Raw genomic sequence first — 18795 nt, forward strand, 5'->3', positions numbered from 1 at the left:
GAACCAGTCTGAGTAGCATCAAGGTGTCACTGTATTCAGCAAGGCTCAAGGCTTAAATGCACAAGCAAAAGGGGAAGTACTTCTCAGCAGGAGGAATGGGGCAGCGGAAAATTTTCTTTTGATTACTACTTGGGGAAGCAGGAACTTGGTGGTATCAGGGTACATCTTGTGGTCAGGACACCCGGCGCTGACTTAGGGCTGGAACATTCTGTGGTTGCGTCAGTGGTCTGCTTTTGACCTCCTTTTCTTCTGGGGGGAAGGGGGCGCGCAGAGAGGCCCAATTCAGAGATCAGGACAATTGTGTTGTCTTAATAGCTCCCAACATGTCTTCAACGTTGCCTCTGGCACAGGCCTGCCTGTTTCCTATACAACATGACTTTGGAGTATTCTCCAGTGGGTCCTTGTAGTGAAAGTCTGTTGTCAGAGATCAGTGTCAGCAAATGCCAGCTTCACTATTTTCTGTGCTGCACTGGCCTGAGGAACAGGGTCGGGGAAGGGCACAGGGGACCCGGGGCAGGAAGTAGGGACCGGGGAGGTCAGGAAATGGGAGATTTGCAGGAATTATTTTATCATTCCAGTATTAATACGTACATGTCTGTCCTGTGTGTCTGTAAATACACGAGGGAAAGATTATGAAAACTATAAGAATATTCTGATATTCCTATTATATATCCATATGAAAAAGGAATGGGATAATGACAGGAATGTTTAATATGTTCATATCTGTTCACATATACACAAGTGAACACACCTCCATATACAAGTGAGGGAGCTCAGCTCAGCTCATCCCTCGGGGAGGAGGCGAATGGACATGCTTGAAGGGGAAGCTGAAGGAGCTTCATCTCACTGGGGAAGGGGGCCCCCAAAACTTCCCCTTCCTCTCAAACTCTGAAATCCAAGCAAAGCAAATTCGCCATCACGCTCCTCCTCCTTTCCCTCCTCCTCTCCCTCCTCCTCTCCCTCCTTACCCTCCTTTTCTTCAGCAGGTCTTGCTATGAGAACCCTGGTTGGCCTAGAGCAGAACTCATATGTCACTCACCATGCCTGACTTAAGTCTGTTTTTTTTTTTTTTTAAAGATTTATTTATTTTATTTATACGAGTCCACTGTAGCTGTCTTCAGACACACCAGAAGAGGGCATCAGATCCCATTACAGATGATTGTGAGCCACCCTATGATTTCTGGGAATTGAACTCAGGACTCTGGAAGAGCAGTCTGTACTCTTAACCGCTGAGCCATCTCTCCAGCTCCAAGTCTGTTTTCTTGATGTAAAGTCCAGTCTTAAGGGACTTTGGCCATAGTCCCCGGACCTTTGGCTTCTGTTGGAGGTACTTTCTGTCCTTTAGTAATGAGTTTTCCTACACCACCTAACTGCTGATCTAAGGCAAGGCCACAAATGCTCGGTTCCCAGGGCAGCAGTCAACACTCTATACCTGAGATCAGCCGTCTCCGCTCAGATGGGCGGGAGGAGAGACTGGCGGATAGACAGGTATCCTCAGACCTTCCCATTTCCTGTTCAGTCAAACTTGAAAAGCCGTTTTGAAGATTAGAGGAATTGCCGACTTGCCGAATCCCCCAGTGAGGGTCAGGGAGGCTAATTCTTTGATCAGCATCATTTCAAGAAACAAAGGCATTAAACAGTAAAACAGAAATTCTTAGGAGACTGGGATGGTCCCTATTGTGGAATATGCTTGGCTCTATGGAAAGGCTTCCCGCAGTGTCCTGACCTGTCTTTGCCAAGGGCAGTGCTCGGGTGCTGGTGGCTTGGAGGGACCTGGTTTCCAAACAATGAGGGGACCTTTGGAGCAGTAATTGGAAAATGAGGAAGGCCATCTCATTAACATGCAGCCTGGCTGGGACTTACCCTTCACACTGCCCTGCAGGTGGGCTGAAGGTGGAACCCGATCCGATCCCAAGGCCTGGATCCATTCGCCTCCCCCCGCACTTGAAATGTCTGACTTAGTGCTGTTTTGTGTTGCCAGCTAGCTTTCAGTTTCTCATTAATAGATTATTGGTCTTATAGCATAGATCCATGTTCAGGCTTCGTTCTCATGTCATTGTCTCTGTCTCTGTCTCTCTCTCTCTCTCTTTTTTTTTTTTTTTTTTTTTTTGGTTTTTCGAGACAGGGTTTCTCTGTGTAGCCCTGGCTGTCCTGGCACTCACTTTGTAGACCAGGCTGGCCTCGAACTCAGAAATCCGCCTGCCTCTGCCTCCTGAGTGCTGGGATTAAAGGCGTGCGCCACCACGCCCGGCTCTCTCTCTCTCTCTTAATGTAGGGCATATGTGAGTGTGTGCACATATGTATGTGTATGGGTATAGAGGCCAGAGGCCAACACAGGGTCTCTTCATCACCGAATCCCCGGTTCACCAGTTTTGCTAGCTTGGCTACCAGCAAGCCTCTGGGTTCCCTCATATGAGCCTCCCCAGTGCACCCCCACATTCAGTTTCTTATGTGGGTTTTGGGGATTCCAAATGAGGTCTCTACACTCACACCAGAAGCACTTTTCCAACAGAGTCATCTCCCCAGCCCCATTTTGCCATATATATATGTATGCCATATGTATATGTACACACACACACATATGCACTCTTATTCTTTAATCTTATTTTACAGTCTTGTCTTTATCCCTCTCCTGGTCTGCCCTCTGCCTGTTCCTCATCCCATATTTCTTTCCCCCCTCCATCTCCAAGAGGATGTCATCACCCCTCCACCTCCACCCCCACCAGACCTCCTGATTCCCTAGGGCTTTTATTTTTTAATAGAAGAAGTTCTGTTGAGTTGGGAATGTAGCTCGGGCGTGGAAGGAACATTTACTTATCTTGCACAACGCCCTGCGTTCAGTCCTTCAGTACTGCCAAGAAGTTTCTGGCATATCAGTAGCTTGTACCAGGAAATCCACCTTAAAACAGTTGTGTAATGAAACCGTTATCAACAAGCCTTGCTTGCCTTTGGGTTGTGTTATGCTTGCCCCCCGACCCCCATCGTTAGTAAAGCATTGGTATTTCTTGACAGTGTGCCATTTTATCCGAGGTTTAAATGCCTGGGTGGGCAGTAATCAGTGGCCAATCAGCTGGTGTCTGATGGGGGTGTCTGCACCCCCTGGAGGGGAATCGAGATTGTGCTGTGTCCATTTTCATTTCTGGCTTTCCAGGTGGATGCCAAACTCCCCATTGGGACCCCAGATTACATGGCTCCGGAAGTGTTGACTGTGATGAACGAGGACCGAAGGAGCACCTACGGCCTGGACTGTGACTGGTGGTCTGTCGGAGTTGTTGCTTATGAGATGGTTTACGGGAAGACCCCATTCACAGAGGGAACCTCCGCCCGGACCTTCAACAACATCATGAACTTCCAGGTAAAGGGTCATTAGAATTTGTACAAAGCTGACGTGCAAAGCAGAGCAGCTTTGAGCTTTCTCTTGAGGGCCAGTCATTGGGAGGGTGCCTCAGTGTGTTAGGTCATACCAGCGAGGAAAAAGGGCTGCCATCTTAGCTCGATCTTTTTAATGCTTTCAAAATGCATTTTTAAAAAGATTTATTGCTTCTTCTTCGGGAAAACACCAAATGGCGGATGACGCCGGTGCAGCGGGAGGGCCCGGAGGACCCGGGGGCCCAGGATTAGGAGGCCGCGGCGGCTTCCGCGGAGGATTCGGCAGCGGTCTTAGGGTCCGCGGACGTGGCCGAGGCCGTGGCCGTGGTCGAGGCCGCGGGGCTCGTGGAGGTAAAGCTGAAGACAAGGAGTGGATCCCTGTCACCAAGCTGAGCCGCCTGGTTAAGGACATGAAGATCAAGTCCTTGGAGGAGATCTACCTGTTCTCCCTGCCCATTAAGGAGTCTGAGATCATTGACTTCTTCCTGGGTGCGTCCCTAAAGGATGAGGTTCTGAAAATCATGCCAGTGCAGAAGCAGACTCGGGCTGGCCAGCGCACCAGGTTTAAGGCTTTCGTCGCTATTGGGGACTACAATGGTCACGTTGGTCTTGGTGTTAAGTGCTCCAAGGAGGTTGCCACTGCCATCCGAGGGGCTATCATCTTGGCCAAGCTTTCCATCGTCCCTGTGCGGAGAGGCTACTGGGGGAACAAGATTGGCAAGCCCCACACTGTTCCATGCAAGGTGACAGGCCGCTGTGGCTCTGTGCTGGTGCGTCTCATCCATGACCCCAGAGGCACTGGCATTGTCTCTGCTCCTGTGCCCAAGAAGCTCCTGATGATGGCCGGTATAGATGACTGCTACACTTCAGCCAGAGGCTGCACTGCCACCCTGGGCAACTTTGCTAAGGCCACCTTTGATGCCATCTGCAAGACTTACAGCTACCTGACCCCCGACCTCTAGAAAGAGACTGTCTTCACCAAGTCTCCTTATCAGGAGTTCACTGATCATCTTGTGAAAACCCACACCTGAGTCTCTGTTCAGAGGACCCAGGCTCCAGCTGTGGCTACTACATAAGGATTTTGTACAAGAAAAATAAGAGAATTAAGTCTGCTAAAAAAAAAAAAGATTTATTTATTGTTATATGTAAGTACACTGTAGCTGTCTTCAGACAGACCAGAGAAGGGCGTCAGATCTCATTACAGATGGTTGTGAGCCACCATGTGGTTGCTGGGATTTGAACTCAGGACCTTTGGAAAAGCAGTCAGTGCTCTTAACCGCTGAGCCATCTCTCCAGCCCCTCAAAATGCATTTTGAGTTCACGGTTGTCTTATGTGCATGAGCGTGAATCTTGGGGTCGACCAAATGGCTTCTTAGCTCCCTTCTTTTTCAAACAGTCCCGGGAAACTGAACCAGAGAGATGGAGGGACGACTTGAAGTGGGGACAAAGTGAGCAGAAGAGTTAGGCTCGTAGTCACATATGTCTGTATATACACACAAATACTTCTGGAGTAGAAGTGAAACCACCCTCTAATGCGTAGACTCGTGCTCCATGAAGCCCGTTTCTATAGGCTGTGATGAACCTGATTTAGTTTAAAGGCGTAAAGAGGCCTCATTCCCTCAGATTCTGTAGCACCCAATTTTCATTTCCTTGGAATGGCTGATGTGGGGTTTGGTTGTTGGTTTTTTGTTTTTTTTTTTTTAATGTACAAACACTGTTAGCGAGGCTTCTCTTGAGTTGCAATTGCTCTCTAGATAACCTTGGAGCTACTTTCCAGCCTCCACTTCAGTCTGCTCAGTCAGTTACCCAGGCTCAGTAGAGCCGCACTGGGCACCGCTGGGGACCAGGTCATCAGCCGTAAGCAGAGAGCCATCTCCACTTTCCCTCCTCATCGCACCTCAGAAACCACATTATTGTCCATAGAGAATTGGAACACAAGTGGGTGGTTGGCGGCAGTTGGATCGGGAGTTCAAGGTCCCCCCTCTTTGGCTACATTTTGAGTTTGAGGCCAGTCTGCGCTATATGACACCCTGTTCAAAAAAAAAAAAAAATGCCAAGAAGTGAGGAGTGCAGCGGGAGCGTTGCAGAAGAGAATGGCTGGTGGGGAAGCAGCCATCGAGAGCTGTGGGATGGAGCTGGGTCTAGGCCGAGAGAACAGCGTGAGGCAACCAGGGAGCTGGAAATAGCTCAGCTCATTGCTGTCGGACAACAGAGAGAGAGATGGGGAGCATGCACGAGCTTAGCCGGGGGAGCATGCACAGGTCAAGTCACAAAGGACGTTGAGCCCCAACAAAAGGACTGGGCCCATTGATGTGAGCAGGCTGGAACATGCCTTTGGTCTAAAGTTTTGAGAGTACAAAACTTTATTTAAAAAAAAAAAGAATGAAAAGAACCTGCATGTACGAGAGATTTCTCCTCCTTACTTCAGGACATGAACCGAATCACGGCTAAGGAAATCTTTTTTTTTTTTTTTTTTCCCTTTTTTTGAATAGCGGTTTTTGAAGTTCCCAGATGACCCCAAAGTTAGCAGTGAGCTCCTTGATCTGCTTCAGAGTCTGCTGTGTGTCCAGAAAGAGAGACTGAAGTTCGAGGGTCTCTGCTGCCACCCTTTCTTTGCCAGAACGGACTGGAACAACATCCGTAACTGTAAGTAACTCGCACTCCTTCAGCCGGGGTCTGGGATTGAGAACGATGGCAAAGCTGCCCGAAACCGACATTGAAGAGGGCCTTCAATTATTTACAGCCATAGAGAGAGCTAAGGATACAGCCGTCTTCGATGACTATAACCATCTTCGCAGAAGTGGGTCGGTTACCAAGCCCCGTCTCTCTATGGCCACCAGCACATTTCTAAGAGTTAGAGGTGCAAGTTGGCAGAGTTCAAGGGTTGTTCCTGGGCCTGTCAGGTCCTTCCAAGAGGAAACACAGCCTGGCTATTTCATCTTCCTAAGGGGAGTGTGATTGGGGGGTGGGGTGTGTGTGAAGAGGCAGAGGTTGGCAGCTGGGGCTCTGCCTGGGACCCGAGCCTGGCATGAGACCCAGAACACCTGTGTTGATACACTTCCTCCAGCGGTGCTTCTCTTTGCTCAGAGCATGTCGAATCTGAACCCGCATACATTCAGGGACTCAGTCACACCTCACTGTATAATCAGTGTAAACTGAAATCAAGTCATTAAGAACAAGAATCTGATTTGCCATCAACAGCACCAAGAAGCGCATTCGTTTATTTATCCTTATGAATCGGTGATTTTTGTTCTGAAGTCTTTTTCTATTTACTGTGTTGTTGATTGAAGGTGACCCCGTGACCTAGCCCAGTGATCAACACAGAGTAAGGTGTTGGCTCTCCTGTTGCACGTTGTGTTTATTTTATTTTTGGTGCTGCTGGGAGACAGGGCAAGTAGAAGCTGGTTTTTTTTTTTTAGGTGGCAAGTCTGAGCTTCTAATTGGAGCTGTGATTACAGGTTGAAAGTTCCTAATCAAAAAAAGAAAGAAAGAAAGAAAGAAAATACTCCAATATCTGAAAGTTTAGAGCATCAAGATGATATCCCAGGTGGAAAATTCCCTCCTGAGTGCCTGCATTAAATATATAAAATTACCTCTGTGCTTAGACATGTATTTAGGATGAGGGACTCTGTAACCTCTTATGCCATCAGCTGAGGTGTAAGAATGGCTAGCATCTTGACTTTTTCCTGTTACTGCAGTAAAGTACTCAAAGAGAAAGGGTCTACTCTGCTCACAATTCAAAGTTATAGACCAGCTTTGTGGCAAAGTCAGAGTGGCGAGAGCTTGAAACAGCTGGCAGTTCATATCCGCAGGCACTGGTGGTTGCAGCTCAGCTCTGCTCTGCTCCTCTCTCAGCTCGAACAGTCCAGGCTCCCACCTAGGGAATGGTGCCGCCCACAGTGGGCGGCTCTTAACCACTTGAGTTAACACAAACAAGGTAGCCTCCCACAGGTGTCCCATTTCTTAGTCTAGGTTTTGTCTGGTTGACAACAATATCACTGTTGGGATCTAGTATTTTGAGCCAGAGGCCGTTTTGATTTTTCTCTAACCACCTGCTGAGGTATTTCAGCAGACTGTATTTCTATAGAGCCTTTCTGACAGCTTTTCTTCTGTGTGCTAGCCTTCTGTCACTGTGGTAAAATATCCAAGGAAAATCAACCTGAAGTGAGAGAGAGTTAATTAAGGCTAAGGATTTTCAGAGGTTCCAGCCCGTGGCCTCTGTGCTTTGATGCCCTGGGCCCGTGGTGGCTTAGTGCTCCACAGTGGGAGCATGCAGTGTGAGGCTCATCTACCTTGTGGCAGGTGGGAAGCCCAAAGAGGGGAGGAGTTGTACCTCAATATCCCCTTTGGGGTCCTGCAGTGACCTCACCCACCCACCAAGTCCGGCTTAACGAAGGTGCCACTACCTCCTAGGAGTGCCATAGTATGGTGACCAAGCTTTCAAACCATGGCCTTTGAAAAGAGACGTTTAAGCCCTAAGCCATAGCATTGGGTAGACACGCTGGTTCATTGTTTTCTAAGATTCAGACAATTCCCTCCCAGTTTCCCGAGATGAGACTTTCTAATCAGTAATATATTTTCATTTGCTCGTAGAAAGATTTGATAGACTATCCTTTAGATGTTATTCAAGTCCTTAATCTTTCCTTGTCTTGCCTTTTTTATCTCATCTTCTTGAACAAGCAATTAATGTTTTTATGCATGAGCTTGCTAATTATCCCTAACAACACACTTCCACTTAGGTGAGTCGGTGAATGGTGGTTAATTATCTGAGTAACTTTATTTTGTGTTTTGGTAGCACTTCATGTTGGTTTTGCCAGGAGAGTTTACCCTCCCTGATTGGGAGGGGGCGTTGGTCCCAGGGACAAGGGACGATGCTCCTCCTTTTTGGATCTCTAAGTCCAAGGCTGCCCAAGTTTGTCTGAGTACAAAATGACACATCAGTTGCATGTACGTTGCAAGCGTCATCCTGTCTGCTTTCAGTCGCGTCTGAGAGACCTGCCTCAACACCTGATATGGAAACGTCCCGAATAGTCATCCTGATGTTTCATTTAGGGACTCGGGGACCAGAAACAGCAGCATAGGGAAGGTGCTCAGCATAGACACAGTGTCCCTCCAGTGCTTTGAAAGAAAGATTTTATTTACTTATGTGCGCACTTATGAGTGCAGTGGCCTTCGGAGGCCACAGATGATTGGACAGCAGAGGTCTTTCAGAAGGTGGAGAAAGGGCTGCAGAAGTGGCTCACTAATTAAGAGCACCTGCTGCTCTTCCAGAGGACCAGAGTTTGGTTCCCAGCACGCAAGCACACACACCTGCTGCTCTTCCAGAGGACCAGAGTTTGGTTCCCAGCACGCAAGCACACATGCGTGCGCACACACGCATGCACCCACACGTACACAAACCCAAATCCAGAAAGACCTCGAGACTTTTATTGACTGCCAGCTCCTGGTGTAGTGAGTGGCTCCAAAGATTTACAAAACAGGTTTGCTTACAGAAATTCTCTTAATTTCAGTCAACCTTGTATTTGGTACTATCAGACTTCAGAAAAGTTGCAGAACTGACACGGTACCTCTGGACCTTAGAGCTGACGCGGCACCTGTGGGGGCTCTTGCTTCCTCTGTGGATGGCTCTGACAGAACAGCGACTCCCTTGTCAAAAACTGAGACTAAAATTGTCTTATAATATTCTACTCAAACCAGCTTTTACCACGCGGGTCCCTCTCCTGTCGCAGACCAGATCACATGGTGTTTGTTTTGAGGTGGCTCATTCCAGTTTAGGGTAGCTCTCTCAGAGGCTTGGTAGGTGCCCGGTGAGCCCCGACCATACAGAGATGATATGGCATTCATCCGGTGCCTGCTAGCAGGTGTTTCTCCTTTCTCTTTGTGTGTTTGCAATCAGCTCACGGCCTTGTGAATCAGAACACCGCGCCGTACTCGAGATCTGAGCTGTTTTCTAACATGAATTACGCCTTTGTCCAGCTCTGTCCCTCACAAACACACGCGGAGCTACTCTCATCAGCCCAGAGACCTCATGGCCATCAGCCTTCCCAAGTTCACGGTCAGTGGCATCAATGCCTTGTGATTCCTGGCCTGCTGAACACTTCCGCTTCCCACAACAAGATATTGTTCCTTGATGAAAGCAACATTAGCCTCTTTGCAGTCTCACCTCTAATTCTTCTTTTTCTTGTTGTAACCAATGAAAGAAGCGCTTAACACAGCAGGTAATAATCGTCGAAAATGCATTATCTCAAGAGGTGGTCCTGGCGGGATACAGACATGCAGTTTAAGAAGGGTCCAGGCAGGTTGATTGACAACACGGGGTGGGGGGTGAGGAAGGTGGGGCGTGGTAGCAGGGGAGGGAAGACTCACTTCTTCTTCCCCTCAGGGGCAGGCAGAGCATCCTTGCCCTCCTAGGTGCAATAGCCATTGACCCAGGCATCTGACCAGTTCAAGCGTTTTTATTCTTCTGCTAAGGCAGTGACTCTGAGCAGTTACTGTCGCACAGGTGTGTGTTCAGGCACCCTTGCATGGCTCAGATGGTTCCCAGTTTCATGTGATGATGGTATGTCCTCTGTCTCTTGCTTGTGACATTATTTCAGGTCTGAGCTCCAGGTCTCAGCAGGGACTCTTTAACCCAGCAAGCTGCTCAGGGCTATGTAATGCTGCCCAGTGTTTCAGATTCTTTTTAACCTGGCTTGATTTCTCTAGGGTCCTGGGAGCCAGTCGGGGCTCTCCACTTTCATACCTAGGGGGTTTCCTGGCCGCTGTCTGCTCCCATCAGTGGGAAGGTTTTGGTGTCTGGCACTTCCCCAGAGCACATCTTTTAACATGTTTTCCCTCAATGGAACTGGCACACAGGCACCTTTCCCCCAAGGCCTCCACGTCTCAAGGATGACAAAGGCGTGACCGTGAAGTCTCTACTTGAGTGTCATCGGGGGTGGGGGTGGGGGTGGGGGCGCTTTCACTCCTGACATGGTCCTTTCCCTGTTCTCAGCATGAAGCAGTTCTTGCCGGATTCTTGCGGTTTTCCAGGTCCGGTAGCATTTGTTAGCAGGGAGTACAGTTTGTTTTGATCCAGCCATAGTGACTCAGTGGCGAGCCCATGCTGACAGCACATTGAGCCAGTTTTCCAAATAGATGTCACTTTCCCTGCTCTCCTTGGCCTCGGGAAGGTGGGAGCTGTACTGTAAGAATCTGCTCACACAACTGTAAACCTTTGGGATGGGAGGGTGCATCCGGCTGAAGAGGAGGCACCCTTTGCCGAGGGACAGTCTTGAAAATCTTGTGTATAAAGTAAGCGCCACCATATAGCTTCCTCTTTTTAATATTGCAGACCTTTAGCAGTGTGGGGTGCATTTATCTTATCTCACTGTAAGACATTGTAATATGTCACATGGTATTGCTTCAAAACCCTTGGGTGTTAGATCCATCTTACAGATGTGGATAATACTGTAACTTGCTCAAGCTCATATAGAGAACCAGTGTGGTTTTGAGTCCCGTGGATTGTTAATCTTAAGGTTTCCTGCTTTGTAGGTTCCCTCACTGAGTTACTGAGTCACACATGCCTGACCTTACCCAAAACACAGACCGTAGACTGTCTGTGTAGACTGGAAACCCTTCTCCACTAAGGAGCATCTGCCCTTGTGATCCTTCGAGTCTCAGAGCTAAGCTGGGAAAGGACATGGGACTGATGTCATGCCTTAAAAGTTTGGATCTGCAGCCCCAAGGGCGTGGCACAGACTGTCCTGCTTATTTAGAGTAGGGTCTCCCAACTTGGGCACTGCTCACGTGTGAGGACAGACGATTCTTGGTTGTAGGGCTGCTGGGTAACCTGCAGTGTTCCTCTCAGTATCCCTGGCTTCTACCCACAATGCCAGTTAGCATCCCCCTTCTGTAGTTGCGAGACTCAAAAAATGTCTCCAGATGTTGCTCTTGGTCTCTTGAGGGGGAGAGTCAAGGGATTCAGTTGTAGCCGGTGGAGAACTTCATGAGGAAGAACAACATTCCAATAATGTTAATTCCCCAAGACTGCTACTGCTAACGAGCCCTGGAACTGTTGCCGGGGTCAGTAGGACGTTCCTACCCGGACTGTGGATTTCTACTCGGATTCCATGGACCAATAGCACTGTCGTCACCTGGGAGCTTGTTAGAGATGCAGAGGCTCGGTCCTAAGTTGGAAGCTATGTTTTAATAAGATCCCTCGGTGATCCCTGTGTATATTAGGGTTTACAAAGCTACAGGGGAGGAGAAAACCAGATGTGTCAGGCATCTCTTCTTGCTCATCTTTGAGGGTCTTCCTCGTTTTGACTTTTAGGCTCTGCATGGGAGGAGGATGTTTTTTTTTTTTTTTTTGGCTAAGGACTCCCATGGGTGGATGTAACTGCTAAGAATTGTTGACTTAATTTTAAATTTTTTCATTTATTTATTTACAAGAGTGTGTGTGTGCATGTGTGTGTGTGAGAAAGAGCATATGTGTTTATGTGTGTGAGTATTTATATGTGAGTATGTCTGCAAGCATGTGTGTATATGGGTGTGAGCATATGTACGTGTATAAGCATGTGTGTATGTGAGCATGTGTGTTTATGTGTGTGGGTGTATGTGTGTGTGATCATATGTGTTTATGTGTGTGAGCATGTGTGTGTGAGCATGTGTGTGTATGTGAGCATATGTGTGTGAGCATGTGTGTGTGTGGTTTTGAGGGGTGTACACATGTGCCTTGGTGGTATGAGAATGGAGGTCCGTGGACAACTTGCGAGAGTCAGTGGCCTCCTTTCACCATGTGGGTCCTGGGAATTGAACTCATGTCATCAACTTGGCAGCAAGCACCTTCACCTGCTAAGCCTGCTCACCAGCCCAGAATTTTTGGATTTTTATGCCGTACTCCTGAGGCATGTAAAGCTTTTCCTTCAGATAGACGGTGCATCCTTCAAGATGATGCTATAACCTCTTCTTCATTTGATAGCCAAAGGGAATTTGCTTCTTTCTCTTGGTTTCCAGTTCACTGTTGTCTCTCCCTGTCAGTGAAGGATGGGGTAAGCATCCTTCATTAAGACCTCTTAGGCAAGTATTAGATTGGAATGTTAAGCCCCTGCTATGTGCCAGGGATCTGCACATAGTTTCCCGTTTAACTTTCTGGTCTATTCTATGGTAATGTAAAATACCATCACCTCCTGTCCTTCAGACCATGTCCTTGCTCTGCTTCTTAATAACTTAGGTGTTCAAACTGGCAGGATATTTCTGCAGATCGTTGAAAAGAATGAAGCCAAGGTTTCGTAAGACCCCCGTCTCCAATGGCTATTTCTTGTGGACAGCATTTGTCTCCCTCCCAAACAAGACTCCCTTATAGTGGCAACACCTGCCTTCCGTTTCTGTATTTGAGCGTTTCGCCTGTAACACAGCGCGTTGTGTGGTGTGATCACTCGCTCGCTCTTAGCCTCTTTCAAAGCTGCCAGGTTCAGAGCTCCCATTGCCTGGCCAGGCCTCTGGAAATGCTTCATTTTGTCAGCTACTGTGAAGAGGATGCAGGTGAGCCTCTCTTTATGGCTCGGCTGACCCTGAAATGTGTCTCTCTGCCAGTCTCCTCCTGGCCTGCGTAGGAACCAGAGGAAGCAAGGAAGAAAAACTGCAGCCCCCTGGGTATCAGCAGCTGGGAGCAGGAGGCTGAGGGGAGGGTGGGTTGCTATAGAGCATGCAGGAACTTAACTGGCTGGAACGTGGCAATGGAATGACAGAGAGATCCAGGCAGGACTTGGTAGCCTCTTAGGGAGTAGGCAGGGGATATTTATGCGTCTCCTGGGGGCTGTTCTGTTTTTACACAGTAAGTGATGAAGAGGAGAAATAGGCTAAAAGGAGCTAACTGCTTATGAATTAGGATTATGGCCCTTTTCTCCTTAGCAAGAGTTTGGAGGCCACATCCAGCGATATTAAAAGTATATATTCTGCATTATAAATGGAGACAACTTACTCTAGAGAAGACTGCAGTGTTAAGATGCAGGAGCGTTGTGATCTGGGTGAAGGGTATTTCAGGCTCAGGAAATAAAGTACTGGTTCAGAGTCCAAACAAGGGAATCTTGGTCTGTGGCCTATGGAAGGGTGATCTGGGAATCTCGGTTTCCTGGTGGGCTTAGCGAGGAGAGTCACGTGGAGCGTTAAGGGAGATGCGCTTCAGGAAGGACTAGAAGGATTTGTTCTCCAAAGACTTGGTTTTCTAGACACTGACTCGTAGGGAGTCTCCTTACTGTTTTCCCCATACCTAAGGCCCCTTGTGACGTGATGGACCGTGTCCCTCCGACGTGTGCCCCTCCGTGGGTCTGCTTTTTTTTTTTTCTGTACCCCTCAGCCCAAGCCAGTGGTCCAGGCCCAGATTTCAACTGGATCAGTTCCAAATGAGATAAGAAAATGCTTTTTTATGGAGAAGATGGGCCATGAGACTAGGTTTGTTAGGGAACCCAGAAATTGGACACCCCCACCCCCCATTCAGCTCTCGATTGCTGAAAGCTCTTTCATAAACAAGCAGGCACGGAGATGATTTGGCCAGAGATTTGAAATTATATTAAACATCTGGGACTCTGTTCAGCAGCCAACTCTCTAATCAGTTCTATGAAGAGTGTTGATTGCATTCACGCTCGTTCTCCGAGGGTGAAGGTTGGCTGGAAGCAAAGGGGACTGTTGCGGAAGTCGCAGGGATGACATCCTAAGGACAGAGCAGGTGGCACAGGTGGTCCATGGCTGAGGGGGTGGTGGCCATGGTTTCCGTTGTGTTAATCCAGAGACAATAAATATGGCCAGTGTTATGCACCCTGGTGGTGGAGACTCAACTTGTAGCACTCAGAGGTGGAGACCTGAGACCTCCCTGACCAAGACTGACCCCTAGGTGCGAGGAGTGTTCAATAACCTTTGAGGCTGATAAATCTGTCCATCCCACAGAAGACCGTTAAACTTGGATTCATAGGCAGGCTGGCCTTGCCGCAGAGGCCTCTGGGAGCAAGGACAGGAGCCAGTCGGCTGAGTGCCTGCCAAGTCTGGATGCCGGCATCGAGAAGAGGAGGTGCTGAGCTGGGACCTGAAAAGGCACAGAGTCCTACCTCCTAGTTAGACATGGTCAGCTATCGCTCAGTTCTGCGGAGTGCCGTGAGCTCCTTCCTCGCGGAAGGGGCAAGTGAGGAGGAGACCGGGTGTGTCTGTCTAATTCTTCCCCCTTGCAGGAAGGAGGAGGCAGAGTCGTTGCTCCCTAACCAGGATGGGACAGAGAGGAAAATACCTCCACTCCAGCCATGGGACACAGCTTTGTTGAAGAATAAGAGACACACATGTCCATGTGTACAATTTAAACTTGGATATGCATTTAGACGTGTGACGTCACCACCAGGTGGAAGCCGAATAAGCACCCTCCCCCCCCCTGCAAAACATATGAATTAGGATTTATAGACCATTTCTCCTCTCCCCCGTGACCCTCCATGCCCTCCCCTTTGTCCTTCCTCATCCCGTCCTTTGTCACTAGGAACAACAGAACTGACCCCGAGCTTGGTGGGTAGTTCTGCTTGTATCCCTAGAGTTCCTGTCTGTCTTCTCATACTCCACTCTGTTGTCACGTTCCTCCTGCTGAGGTGTGGCCCACAGTTCACTGCTTTTTGTTGTTGGGTTGGGGAGTCTGTTGTTTATCTCATTGCCTGCCAGGGGACATTGGGGTTGCCTCCAGCTTTTGGCCCCTGAAATATGATTGCTCTTACCACGTGTGCAATGGTTGGCAGACGCATGCATCCATTCCTTTCTCTGGTCTAAACAGGGATGGAGTGGTCAGATGAGCTGGTACACATGTTGACCTTTTCCATAGCAGTTGCTCCATTTTACACACCCTTCACAGCAGTGCCGTGAGGCTCACTAGGACTCTGAACGGCTGGACCCAGAGTCATCCGTGTCTTGGGGTATAGTCAGCTGTGGAGGTAGGCTTAAGTTGTCCTCCTCTACGATCTCGATGTGAAGGCTTAGAGGTCTGGGGAGACAGCTCTGCTGGTAAAGTATGTGCTAGTGCAAGCAGGATGACCTGAGGTTAGATGCCAGCTCCATGTAAAAAGACAGACTTGGCTTGCTCCCATGATCCCAGTGCTGGGGAGGTGGAGACAGGAGGATAGCTGGCGTATGTGGGCCAACTAGTCCAGTCAGATTGGCAAGCACCAGGATTAGTGACAGACTCCGCTTCAAAAACTAAGGTGGAGCGTGATTAAGATACTGGACATTGAATACACACACACACACACACACACACTCCTGTACCCACAGTTACATATATCCAAATACAACACACACATGAGATCTTCTGAACATTCATACATACATGGTCAAACACACACATACACGCACACACATACACACACGCACACACAAACTGACACACTCCTGTACCCACAATTACATATACCAAAATACAACACACATGAGATCTTCTGAACTTTCATATATACATGGTGTCTCTCTCTCTCTCACACACACACACACACACAGCTATGTATGACATTGGACTTGGTAAAGAAGCTATGCCACTATCCCTTAGAATACACTCAAATTCAGAATTTTCTCCCTCACCTCAGCAGGGGTAGAGAGGTTTGGCGCTTGTTCCTCTGGCTCCTGTAAACTGCAAAGTTAGCTCCGCTGGCCTTGCAGGGCACAGTCAAAAGCACCGCAGTGTCTCGAAACACACAAGATGCATACAAATGTAGGGAGCACACATTGATGCCAGGAAGAGATGTCATTGGTCACTCCCGAGGAGCTGAGGCAGCATCTTCACTACTCTGACGTTGTTAAGCCAGCGTCAGCCTGCCTTTCTCTTTGAGCTGTGCCGGGGTAACCAAAGGGTGGGTGTGCTAGTACATGGGAGGTGGAGTAGAGTGTCTGAAGAGCAGCAAGTAAACGGCTCGGAGATAGAGACCAGCCTGGGTGTGGAGCGCATCAGGAGGGAGACTGGAGAGGAGGTGCTGGTGGGGATCTGGATGGCGTCAAACTCATGGACCAGTTTTCACATCACAAGAAGTGAGGTCAGGGGCTCTGTGCTCCCGAGTGTCATGTGACAGCGAGCTGACAACCCATCCTTGGTGATGCTCACAGAAAAGGGGCACATGGACGCCCAGAAGGCCGTGGGTTTATCTGCCAATCAACAAGAAACACAGGGGACAGACACCTTACATGATGCTCCAAGGGAACTGGCCACCAAGACCAGAGTGTGAGAAATTCTGCAAGGTTCCTTAGACAGATCCGTTCTTTTTCCTCTTAAGGAAGAAGAGTGTTCAGGTTGAAATAGACATCAAACAAACTAGAATAGGAGCCCGCTGGTTTCTGACTTAAACAAAGAGGTGTCCTTTGAAACATGAGGGGAAAACTGAACATAGGGTCAGGTGTGGGGTGGGCAGTTTGTCACGGGTGTGTGTGTGTGAGGCCCTGTGGTCATGTGTCTTGCTTTTTTTTTTTCCCTTAAATATTTTAATACATTTATGTATGTGTGTTTGTATGTGTGTGTGTGTGTGCCTGTGTGTCCCATGGTGCACGTGTAGAGGTCAAAGGACACCTTTTGAGAGTTGACTTACTTCTTATCCCGAGGAGCCTGGGCATCACTTAGGGGTTTGGCTCTCACGGTGAGGCTCCTCACCCCCTGAACCACCTCACAGGTCCTGGTTATGTTTCTGCTAAGGCCTTTCTCTAGGACTGGTGAAACGGCTGAGCAGGTGAAAAAATCTACTCTACGGCGTGGTGGAAGGAGGAAACGGACTCCCGAGAGTTGTCCTCTGTTCTCCACCTCCACGCTGTCATGCACCCCCATGCCATACATACCTGCGCTCAGAACAGGGACAGCAACAACAATAGCAATAGTTCTTAAAAGTTCTTATCTGTAGATAGTAGTTCTCAATTGACAGTGAACATGACAGTCTTCAAGGTTTTTTTGATAGGTTGGGGGTGCCGATGTGGGTAGAGACCAAGGCTATGTGTAATTCTGCAAACCCCATGTCTTAGTCAGGGTTTCTATTCCTGCACAAACATCATGACCAAGAAGCAAGTTAGGGAGGAAAGGATTTATTCGGCTTACACTTCCACACTGCTGTTCATCACCAAGGAAGTCAGGACTGGAACTCAAGCAGATCAGGAAGCAGGAGCTGATGCAGAGGCCATGGAGGGATGTTCTTTACTGGCTTGCTTCCCCTGGCTTGCTCAGCCTACTCTCTTATAGAACCAAGACTACCAGCCCAGAGATGGCACCACCCACAAGGGGCCTTTCCCCCTTGATCACTAATTGAGAAAATGCCTTACAGTTGGACCTCATGGAGGAATTTCCTCAACTGAAGCTCCTTTCTCTGTGATAACTCCAGCTGTGTCAAGTTGATACAAAACTAGCCAGTACAGGGCTGGTGAGATGGCTCAGTGGGTAAGAGCACCCGACTGCTCTTCCGAAGGTCCAGAGTTCAAATCCCAGCAACCACATGGTGGCTCACAACCATCCGCAACGAGATCTGGCGCCCTCTTCTGGAGTGTCTGAAGACAGCTACAGTGTACTTACATATAATAAATAAATAAATCTTTAAAAAAAAAAAAAACAAAACTAGCCAGTACACCCCACCAACGAGGACTTTCCCAGTTTTAAATGCCAAGATGCCACTGATGGGAGACCCTGGACTGAAGCATCCTGCTGCAGCAACAGTGGGTGCCATGTTTGTGTCAGCTGTCAGCAGACTTGCCAGGAGAGGGCCGGAGCTGGGGGACAGCCATCTTACTTCTTAGATATCTGTGGGCGTGAAAGTTTTGGTTTTTTTATAAACATTTATGAGTAAAAAGCCTCAGCCAAGTGCAGTGGCACATGCCTTTAATCCCAGCACCCAGGAAGGTAATGAGGCAGCCATTGAGTTCAAGGCCAGCCAAGGTTACATACCATGTATCCAAGAAAAAAAAAAATACAAAATTTTCAGGTGTTGGAAACCGAGATGAAGAGGACCACAAAGAATGCAGCCTCTCCGTGCTCATGGATGCACGTGATTCAGGGGAGAAGCATTGAAAATCAAGATTGCTGGGGTTTGGGAGCAGATCCAGGGGTTGGGAGTTGGGATGGGATACAGGAATAGAGACACACCTCCTGCCTTCTGCTGAAAGGTGTCCCAGTGGATATCATCGGACAGAAACCCTCCAAATCCAGACCAGTAGAGAAGTGCAGTCATGACTCTCTTGCAAACTGGAAATGTTCCTCTTTTGAGTATTTCTAGCCTAATGTAGTTGCTCACGGATTGCTGAACACCTAGCCAAGGGCGAGTGAGGAGGAGTCGATCTATGGTGGAAAAATCTGGTTCAGTTGCTGGCCAGAGGTGGAGGGAGCACATCTCTAAGTGTATAAGTTTTTGGGAGGAAAAGTACTTCAGTCACAGAGTACTTAATATTTTTAAAGATTTATTTGGT

At 48.4% G+C, this 18795-nt stretch overlaps 1 protein-coding gene and 1 pseudogene across 15 annotated transcripts in view; both read left to right on the forward strand.

The window, feature by feature from the left end:
• The window catches only part of Cit (citron rho-interacting serine/threonine kinase), a 163238-nt gene that overhangs the window by 35895 nt on the left and 108548 nt on the right, over positions 1-18795 (forward strand). For all 15 annotated transcript variants that reach the window (XM_085837071.1, XM_085837070.1, XM_085837073.1 and 12 more), the window contains 2 exons: positions 3152-3355; positions 5862-6015. In XM_085837071.1, the coding sequence (XP_085693197.1) occupies positions 3152-3355; positions 5862-6015 (358 nt within the window). The remainder of the gene's footprint in view (positions 1-3151; positions 3356-5861; positions 6016-18795) is intronic.
• LOC110294018 (small ribosomal subunit protein uS5 pseudogene) lies at positions 3549-4460 on the forward strand (annotated as a pseudogene).

The sequence above is a fragment of the Mus caroli genome, unplaced genomic scaffold, assembly GCF_978045245.1.
Source record: "Mus caroli unplaced genomic scaffold, Mus_caroli_1 scaffold_4, whole genome shotgun sequence".
Classification (NCBI taxonomy): Eukaryota; Metazoa; Chordata; class Mammalia; order Rodentia; family Muridae; genus Mus; species Mus caroli.